Source organism: Pinus tabuliformis, chromosome 6 (genome assembly GCF_031772625.1).
Source record: "Pinus tabuliformis cultivar Carrire ecotype Pingquan chromosome 6, CPIR1, whole genome shotgun sequence".
Lineage (NCBI taxonomy): Eukaryota > Viridiplantae > Streptophyta > Pinopsida > Pinales > Pinaceae > Pinus > Pinus tabuliformis.
Window position 1 is genome coordinate 2,060,076,607 of NC_142292.1, and position 10,668 is coordinate 2,060,087,274.

General features: G+C 39.9%; 1 protein-coding gene across 1 annotated transcript in view; it reads right to left on the reverse strand.

Moving 5' to 3' along the window:
- MCM9 (minichromosome maintenance 9) overlaps window positions 1–10,073 on the reverse strand; it is a 429,077-nt gene extending 419,004 nt beyond the window's left edge. The window contains exons 1-5 of the mRNA XM_089412073.1: window positions 9,728–10,073; window positions 9,530–9,632; window positions 9,284–9,383; window positions 8,612–8,750; window positions 7,882–7,948 (exon numbers count right to left, since the gene is read on the reverse strand). Coding sequence (XP_089268199.1) covers window positions 7,882–7,948; window positions 8,612–8,750; window positions 9,284–9,383; window positions 9,530–9,632; window positions 9,728–9,891 — 573 coding nt within the window. The 5' untranslated portion in view covers window positions 9,892–10,073. The remainder of the gene's footprint in view (window positions 1–7,881; window positions 7,949–8,611; window positions 8,751–9,283; window positions 9,384–9,529; window positions 9,633–9,727) is intronic.
- Between the last annotated feature and the right edge of the window lie 595 nt (window positions 10,074–10,668).

The window sequence follows — 10,668 nt, forward strand, 5'->3', positions numbered from 1 at the left end:
TCGACTCCGACTGTGACTCCGACTCGGTATCGACTCAGCCGGCTCGATTTCAATGACTCGTTGTTGTAAAAAATACATTAATTATTTATTTTTTTATAAAAACACATAATTTTAAAGATTTTCATTCATGTTTCCAAACACACAACATTTGAATATAGATAGAAGACAACAAAAATGATCAAAGTAGGCTCATGAATATATCCATTATATCAAAATGGCACCCAGTGCACTGTCCAATACATACACGATGATGATATAGAGATCAAAACAAAAACACATAACCAAGGAGGCTATAAATGGCCTCTACAACAAAAGTCTGTGACCAGTACTACTAGCTACTGCTAAAGTTGCCAACATCATCTGGCTCAGTGTTACTTGGGAGCGGGAGCGAAAGCGGGGAGCAAGAGCGAAAATGGGAGCGGGAGCGACATTTTCATAAGCTCCCGGTGTTAGTGTCAATCTTTCCAGCCTTCCTCCAGTGATCAAATATGCTCTTACAAAGTGATTTTGAAGTGTCAAGGTCAAATTTTGTCATTTCAAAGAGTTTTCAAGCAAAATTTGGTCACTAGGCTTTAGGTCTAGGGTTTGCTCTCACTCTTTTCAAAGTTGTCCAAATGTCGGTCTATGTCACCATTCAGCTGAGTTTATCATCATTCATAGGGTTGTCATTATCATGTCAGTGTCTAATGATTCATTTTACACCTTGTTCATGCTTCAGTTGCACCTAGGCAAGGTCATTTCCCTCTCCTAGGGTTTTGACGGCAATATCTCTTGGACGGTCAAATCATCGGCAAAACTTGTATCCTGATGTTCATACACCTTCCCCTATCCTTAAAGTACCTTATCAAACACTTCCCATCCCTTAGATCCGCCAAATTCCTCATTTTTGCACAAACCCTAGTTTCTAGCTACAACCTGGCAATTTTCTAAGTTTGGCCTGTGTTTTGCCCTTTTGGACCCCTTCCCCTCACTCAATCTCTGAGATTCCACTTTCCCCTGCTTCCTAACATCCCTCCCCACTCCCAAAAATTTCCTCAAGAATTTAGAAGCCCCCTATGCCCTTCATTTCGCTCCATTTCGACAAAATTCCTTGTTTCACACATCGGGACAAGTCGCACTCAAATGATGTTCCAGAGCAATAAAAGATGAATTTTGGAAAACTGAGAGAGGTTTTTGTCCATAACATGCCAAAGAAGAAAAACCTCCTTCACTTTTTGCACAGGTGTCATGGTTTTAGAGAAATGCCAAAATTACAATCGTCAGATCCAAGGAGATTGGCCAAGGCACTAAAACGACGGAAAAGGCCCGATTCACTCCAAATTTTGGCCAAAGCCTCTTTGACTGAGCATGGCACTAAATAGCCTAGCCACAGCACAAATCCCAAGAAATTTTAACATTTTGGGTCAATTTTGGTTTTTTCAGGCAATTACAGGTTTTTTCCATTAACGGGTCTCACCCCCCGCACGACCCTTCATCCTGGCAACTCCATTTTGCAAAAACTCAGCATTTCCAGATTTGTCATGAGAAGTTACATATGCTCATCAATGGACTAGAGATTTTATGAAGTTTTGGGCCTCCAGAAAGTCAAAAAACAAGCAAAAAATGACTTTCTGCCACATTTTTGAGACACAGAAAGCAGTGTTGGGAGATTGCAATTTTGGAGGGGCAAATGACCACCAAATTCAGAAATTCCAGTTGGGTTGGAAAGTAGACTCACAGACCTTTCCAACAAGCCTACTCTTGCTCAATTTGGCCACCTGGAAGTGCCCCAAAAGTGGTCCCAAAGGCGCGCGACCCGTCAGGCAAATTTCTCCAAATTTCACTGTACAGCTCAGAAAAACGCAGATTTGACCATGTTTGACTTTTTGGAGTGGATTGTTATCCTCCTTGATGTAAATAATGTAATTTTTTGATACTTTAGGCACTTATTTATCTCTTCTAGAAGATTCATTCATCAGATAGGTAAAATTTAATGAATGAATTGGTTTCCTAGCTTATAGAGGCAAGTTGTTTTGACTGCCTAGATTTTAGTGCTCAGTTTAGAATTGGTTGAAACAGCTCCTAGAAGGATGAGCTCGACCCCTAGAGGCAAGGGAAGAGGTTGGCTTGCCTATATTATGTATTTTCTCAATCATTTTCAGGTTGAAAAGGTTGGACTCTTGAGGGAGAAGCTATCATTGTATTATTCACTGTATCTCTGCAATTTTTGGCTAAGGAAGACCAGGGTTTTGCAGTCCTTTTTGGGATTCTTGTGGTTACATGTATTGATGGTGTGTTTCTCTATGTATTTGTAAGTGTGTTATGTGAATCATTTCCTTTCTTTTCCTTCTGCACATTAAGCAAACGAAGTGTTAAAGTAAGAATTCATGACTGTCATGCTCTGCTTTTAAGTTTGTTTAATTTCAATGTTTTCTACTGTTTAAGGAGAATTCAAAGTTATTGTTTGCTCTTCTTAGCTCCTCACCTGTCATTCCTAACCATCCACCTCAATCAAAGGCATCAATATTGTCTCCTACCTTGCCCCAAAGAACCCCCTGCAGAAACTGTGTCCAATCCCCGCACCCAAAATTGCCATCCCCTCAATTTGCCACCGAAAACCCTAAAAACCCCAAATCAACCTTTTGATCAGTTTACTAGCCTAAAATCAGTGTTACCCTATTGGTCATTTCATCCATTGAAGATTTCACCGAGATAGACCGGAGAGAGCCCTCTCCCGCCCCGTAGGGCTAGCTACGAGGCGAAGTGGTTTGATGTTGCCTTGAGGTTTACCTTTCTCAGCCTGAGGTGAAATTTCAAGCGTTAACACCCGGTTTGGGAGCAAATCCCAAAGGAGTTCGACAACCAATGTCACTAACATCAAGGTACATAGAGGGATTGGTGCTCTTGATTAAATACGAGTTCCATACCCTAATACATGACAAAATTCAATGGAAACATTGCAATCCCCCATTCCTGAAATCCTGAAAAGCTGATAAGTCTGCTGGATTTTGAATGAAATCTAAAATTCTACTTTCTCCATTGAAATCCAATGAGGCCGGAACCACTCTCAAACATCCTGAGTCATTTCATGGTAATGTTAAAAATTTAGGTAAAAGGATGAAAATGAAGATTAAGGAGAATGTCACTTTTAGTTTAAGAGTTTAACATTACCATGAAATTTGAATAGCATATCAATACTAGGAGAGGGGAATGGAACCCAAAAACCAAAAAACCATTTGAAGTCCCCCACACTTAGAAAAAACATAAAAAAAATCAAAAAAATTGCGTTTTTGGGGGTTCACTGGCCGCTTTCCTTGACCTGGCCGAGTTGATACGGACTCGGCTGAGCCGGCCGAGATAATACCGAGCCGACCGAGTCATGCAATGACTCGGCCGGACGAACCGGTTCAACCACCGAGTTGAAATTATTTTGGCCGACTCGGACCAACTCGGCCGAACCAGTTCAACCACCGAGTTGAAATTTTTTTGGCCGACTCGGACCAACTCGGCCGAGTCAGTTCCGAGCTGACCGGGTTTAAAAACACTGGTACTAAAGCTTCTTATTCGGAAGAGACTTTGTCAAAATATCAGCTACTTGTTTGTCAATGGAGATGTAATGTAGCTTCATGACCCCATCCTGCACCAAGCTTCGAATGTAATGATACTTATTATTAATATGTTTCGTCCTAGCATGAAATATTAGGTCCTCAGTCAATCTTATATTGCTCTGGTTATCACAACATATGATGGTAGGGTCCAACGGTCCTTCAAACAAATCAGATAGCAGCTTTCTCAGCCAAACAGCTTCTCTTCCAGCTTCACATGTTGCAATGTACTCTGCTTCAACACTACTTAATGCAATTGAATCTTGTTTCCTGCTCATCCATGAGATCATAGAGGATCCCAAACTAAAGCATCCACCAGTAGTGCTTCTTCCATCTGTCTCACTGCCACCCCAATCAGAATCTGTATAGCCTACTAGATTTATTTCCTTACTAGCATATCTCAAGCAATGATGTATTGTTCCATGAAGATATCTCAAAATGTGTTTAACAGCTATCCAATGATCATGCCTGGGCTCCATCTAAAATTGACTATGAACATTTACTGCAAAGTATATATCAAGTCAAGTGTTCACAAGATACATCAGAGAGACAATTAATTGTTGTTAACATGTAGGATCAATAGGGCTTGATTTTGAAATTCTTAACTTCTTCAAATTAGTAATCATCGGCATTGTCATTGGATTGTTGTCCATCATGCCAAACTTCTGCAATATCTTGATCACATATTTCCCTTGACCAAGATAGGTTTCACCTGGTTTTTGCCATACCTCCAATCCCAAGTAGTAGTGCATAAGCCCAAGATCCTTCATGTCGAATTCAGCTACCAAATACTTCTTGCATTCACTAATATGATGCTCTACACCTGTAACAAGTAAATCATCCACATATAATAGTATGATCACAGGCTCATTCTGGACCACTTTGATGTAGAGGTTTGGATCTGCAAAACTCTTGACAAAACCAAGTCTTAGGAGATATGCATCCATTTTTGTGTACCAAGATCTGGGGGCTTGCTTCAAGCCATATAGAGCTTTATTTAATCTGCATACATATGATTCCCTATTATGGACTTCAAACCCCTGTGGCTACTCAATGTAAACTTCTTCATCTATCATTCCATTCAGAAAAGTTGTTTTAACATCCATCTTGTGAATGTTCCATCCCATAGTGGCAGCAAGAGAGATCAATGATCTTATGGTTGTATATCTAGTTGTAGGAGCAAAGGTTTCTTAATAGTCGATTCCTTCCTTTTGAGAGAAGCCTCTGCGTTGTATTTGTCAATGCTCCCATCAATTGCATTTTTTATTTTGTATATCCATTTGGAAGTGACAACAAAGCACACATAATTTTAAGAACCTAGCTACCTCTTCTTGCATCCTGGACCAATACACATACCTCTGCAAGTTGCATTATCTTCCCTACATCAAAGTGCCCTACAACCTTGGAGATGTGTACCTCTCTAATTAGCTACAGTTGCTCACCTTTAGGAACACATAACTTATCCAGCCTGTAGAGTAACCCATCCTGGAGATTGTAGTCAATTGTGTTGTCACCATCGTGCACATGACTCTAACTCTACAATTGTTGAAACACCTCCTTGAAGTCCTCATCCTCTTAATATGCCTCTCTATATGCATCATGGATGAATGGCTCCATGTGCATAAGAATTCTCACAACTATGATCTTTGGTGTCGGTGGCCTTGAAAGCGTGTCAACCAACTTGTTTGTGTTGCCCTTCTTGTACTCAATCACTAAATGAAACTATTGTAGAAACCCCATCCACTTGTAATACATGGTCTGTTATAGTTTACTCTAGGCCTGCAAGTATTGTAGTTGCTAGAGATTTGTGTGGATTACTATCTCATTTCCCATCAAATAATGTTTCCACTTCTTCACTTGCACCAGGGCATAGCTCCATGAAATACTTCAAAATGGTGGCATACAGGCCTTCCTCCCTAAATCAAGACTACTCCCATAGCATACCCACTTGCATTTGTCTCCACTTTGACGGTTGCTACAAGTTTGGTTATGCCAAAACTATTGCTTGACTGATCTTGTTCTTTAACTCCTCAAAGGCCCTTGACTAACCCTTTCCCCACTGGAAACTCTTGCCACTTGTGCTTCTAGCCATGCAAACCTCTCCTCTGCGGGATCTTAAGGGTTATTAACAAATTCATCAGCCATGGCTAGGGTTTTATGACTTTTAGCTTAACAGATCTGGATCCCCTACAACTCCACACAATAGACCTAATGAAACCTACTATGATACCACTATGATCCATAAACTGCCATGGATATTCCACTAGAGAGTCCATCACAACATATCTAATAAATTTATACTAAAAATCTGAAAACTATATTGTTAGGGTTATTTTCCTTAGATTTTTGGATTTATTAAGTTACTGTTTTTATGCATGTAATACAAAAAATAAAGAATCCCCCAAGAAGTGTGCCTAAGTTCGACGTCTGTCACCGAGTGCTTAAGGCTAGGTGGCAGAGCAGGCCACCTAGCTAGTCATTCAAACTTTAGGCACAATCCATTAAATAACCCTGAGATGTCTACATTAATTCGGCCTTGGTCATCGTACACAAGATCTTGCTCGGCTCACCATTGCATTGCATAATTACTTAGAGAGGCTTATGTCAGCTCTAAACGAAAGTGGCAAACATGGATAGCCCGCATCCTTCCTCAAGTTTGTTTATGTTTTTAGCACGTCGTCCTGTAAGGCATTCGTCAAAGGTAGCAATGCATTATGCCTTTGTCTCATCTATGCAGGGACGTCATGCCTGTGAATGCTTTCTTCCAATTCTCTAATTGGTCCATTTCTTCGCCTATTCTGGCATTCTCAACGATCGAGGGTTAGTCTCACAATTTGCTTAGCGTTTAGCCACCTTTGGCCTCCCATGTTCGCATGGTGGCCTTGGAATCTCAATTAGCCTCCCAATTTCACCATTATGATTCGGCCTTCTCAGAGCGTTCTAACTTCTCTGCTTCTTCACAATTCACAAGCTATATTAGACCAAACTCAAGCTCAAGGCAATTCCCTAGTTAGTCTTTCGTGGCTCCATTCCTCGACTTTGAAGCTCGGTCTGGGGGTCGTCAAAGCTTGTCGGGGTCTTCTCTATCCTTTGCTTGATACGAGCTTCATGGTGTTGGAAAATTTAGGGTGTTGGGCAAGGGCTCACAGTGTTTGCAAACTTAGGCCGGAGGGAAATTGCAGCTTAAGGTTCGGCTCCATTTCACCAGTCGAAAGCATGGGGGTTGTTAAAGCTCGTTCAGGTCTTCTCTGTCCTTTGCCTATTGTGGCCTCCATGGCGTTTGCAAATTCAGGGTGGTGGGCAATGCCTCATGGTGTTGGCAAGCTCAAGTTTGGGGATGGAAATGGATACGAGTACAAAAAAGTGAGGCCTCTGGCCCATGCGCTATTATAGTGCACTAACTCTCTTTGTTTTCTCTCTCTCTCTCGATCCACTCTCAACTATTCTACTCATCTACGTAACAAAATGCACTCAAATAAAATGGAACCCCTTTTCCTCCTTGTGGTCCATTTATTACACAGTTCAATAGACTACTAGTGGTTAAGTTTGACTCCAACTCTTAACTAGAGTTACAATATTGACTCTTCTAGAGTCTTCTTCATCATGATCATGTGGCTAGCCCCTTTTCCATTAATAATGGGGGCTGACCTCACATCCTCTTGAATCATGGTGGTCAATACAGGAAAGAAAACTTTGGAGTGGCATAACTTTTGCATATGGACTCCGATTGAGGCAATTCTTGTGTCGTTAGAAAGGTATTTGTGTAGAATAGTGCTAGGCGGTGTGACAGTTAGGCGGCAAAGTTTTACCTCCAAAAAACATCATTTGATGCCACAAATTGCAGCCCCAATTTGCCAAATTGGGACCCACCGGTGAAAATAGTCCAATGAGTTGATTCCTCCACTTTTTCCACTCTAAAAGCATCAAGGTGGATGACAAATAATATAATGATCCATTCCAGATCAATCGTATATAATAGAAATTGTTTCTGTTAAACAAGAAAATTGACCTGAACAACTCATTGACCTTTCACTATGTTAAGCCTTCAGCTTTCACATTCATTTCATTCAATTCTGAGCATTGACCCAAATAGAAGAAGGATAAAATCTTAGCAGAAGAGCAACAGAAATTCAGAGATGAAACTAGAATGCACAAGTCAAATACCATTTTACAATATCAGAGCAATCATTTTCCGCTTGGTAGCCCAACACAACACAAATTGTAGAGAGAGTTACAAAATATGGTGATGACTAAGCAAGACATGTTGAAAACAGTAAAAAGCATAAAGTTGGCAAACCTGTGAAGGGCATGATGTCGGTTGCCTTACAATATTTCCTGCCTCCAATTCTGGAAAAGCTTTAAACCTGAAAGGATGCGAATACAAGCCCGATGCAAGACCACAGACATAAGCCAGTTGCGATAAGATGCAATAATATCTCACTTTCCAACGGCATTTTTATTAACCACAGGATTAAGCCTATTTCAGCAACTTAGAACTTTAGAAGCCTATTTTCATAAATTGAACTACAACGCTGCTGTAGTTTGCTCCTATACAGCCTAACGTATGTATGACACAGGCATATATTTTAAACTCCTTCAGCAAAGGGCAAAGGAATATGAGTGAAAGATTAACCAATGAAGGGTGTTGGGAGCAGATACATTCATAAAATGATCCAAATGATGAAAAAGAATGAAAATGATGAAAATTATCGATTTGGCAACCAGAATGAAGCAACGTAGCTTTAGTGGCTAACAGGAAGTAATGTGGAAGGGATGAAAAAGAGGTTCAGTTCTTGTCTAGAATCATATCACTTGTACAGATAATGTAGACACTAACTCCATGCACGGATGTATCTTTCAACAAGCAACCTGATCTGTTACCTCTGAGAGTTGAACTTCCTACATTTCAAACTCCATCCAAAACACAATACCATTCCAAAAGTCCAACATCGGCATGGTATTCATTTCTTAGTTATCTGGCATCTAGATGTTGTCAGAAGACAGCAGTTTGTTCGGAAAATTGATACCTGTGCTTGCATTTGGTGCATTGATATTCTCGTTCTCCTTCAAGCATTTTTATACCACCAGAACGAATTACGGTCCCTTTAAGTGTAATTAATTTGCCAGTGTGCTTGACTCTCACGCGTCCAATAGATGGATGAGTTTCTGGTAAATTCACGGAAAGATGTAAGATATTGCTCCAACAAATGATTCATCCAAACTTATGAGTTATCTTTAAATCCATTATTGGCAGATTTTTCTACAAAGGCAAGGTAAAAATTAAGATACATATATATAATATAGCCTTCATTGCTTAACCGCCCAAAATGTGGCAAGAACCAGTGCCAAAAAATTTCCCTGGATTCGATAAATTTTGCAATTTCACAAATGGTACATTACGGAACTTTGTATAAAGAAAATCATTCGGCAATATTTTCTTATAATATCCTAAAATGACTAGATCCGATAAAATATTAAGCCCTCCATAAGGGTTCCATTCTCATTGTGTTTTGCCCCATCCGAATGGCATGCTGACTAGTGGAATGATGACAATGCTTGTCCCAGATGATTTGATAAAATGGTTACCTCTCAGACCAAGTAAATAAGTATGTACGTGGTGTGTGTATATAAGGAAATGGCTTTGATTTTGTTAAAACGAACCCAAAAAAAAAAAAAACCGAAATACTTGAATCTGTCACCTGGACATTCCATAGCAGACCCACTGACATTGAGACGTACATGAACATTCTCCTTGATCGCCATGTTCCCGCTGTGTTTGTGTGCTTCGAGCACCACCCCCTGTAACATTCCATCGGGTTGAACCAAGAATTGAGCATTATTAAAACGGTCCGGTATGAATATATAGATTGAACAAAATTGCAAAATTACGAATCCGCAGACTGAATAAAAATGCAAGCAAGATTATAAATGCGTGGCAATATAACCTGAGCTAGGAAAGCTGCGTCGTCAAAAAGAGGCAAAAACTTGGCAGGTTGTGTGTAAAGGAGTTTCGCTAGAGGAGGGCTTGCTTCCAGAAGCTCTGCAAAGCTGAATCATTTGAACAAAAAAATAAAACGATTTTCAGTAAACTTTAAATTATGCCCTGAAGTTCAATTAAATGAAGGTGCCAAGGTTAAGCTTACTTGATTTGCAAGGGATAATGGAGTAAATCATCCTCTGCAAGAAGAATGGCTTCTAATTCTTCGAGGTAGTGATGAACAAGAAATTGCTGTAATGCATCAATGTATTCGGAGTCGTCTACAGTGATGCCTTCACCATTCGGCCCTCCCTTAGTAGCAGTAGCCATTGCTAATAATTCAGATACAGCTACTCACAGAAAGATCGCGCAATGGGCTGGTGAAACAAAAGCGCAGACTGAGCGAGGGGCGGGAATGGGAAGCGAACTACAACTGCTTGTCCAAGGAAATTAGAAATTTAGAAGGTTTTTAAATTTTATTTAGTCTTTCCGGGGAATATTCGAAACATTTAATTCCAAGGAGAAGGTTCATGTTAAAAACAATATCAACCTCGTACGAAGTATTCTTCTCGGCCGAGACATAAACTCTCTTTGCATTTATTAAAAAATAGAACGCTGCAACTCACTCTTTGCATTTATTAAAAAATAGAAGCGGCAACTCAAATGTCAAATAGTGTTCCTGTAAAACACTGAATAATGGTTTTGCATGTTTCTATTTCACTTTTACCTCTGAGGCACATGAGTTTATATTCAGTAAACATCATATCAAGCAATTGTCTAATTTGACCAATACTCAGATTATCAATATTCCATTCACGATGTGACTTGGGGAATAAAGTATGAGATTTTGGAAGCTTGCCTTTTCCTTCTATATCAGGTGCAAGATACTTACTGAACTTACTTTCCAGTGGTTCATAAATGGGGAGAATCTGGGATTTAGATTCTTTATGTTCTTCTTCTTTTTCCTTGAATAAGGAAGCAATTGTGATTTTCTCTGTAGCCTCTGAGGATGTGGCTACTTCTTTTGGAAATAATGCCGGAAATCTGTCAATTCGTTTGACAGGATCTTGAATCTTTATATTTCTTTTATAAAGGAATGAAGTAGGA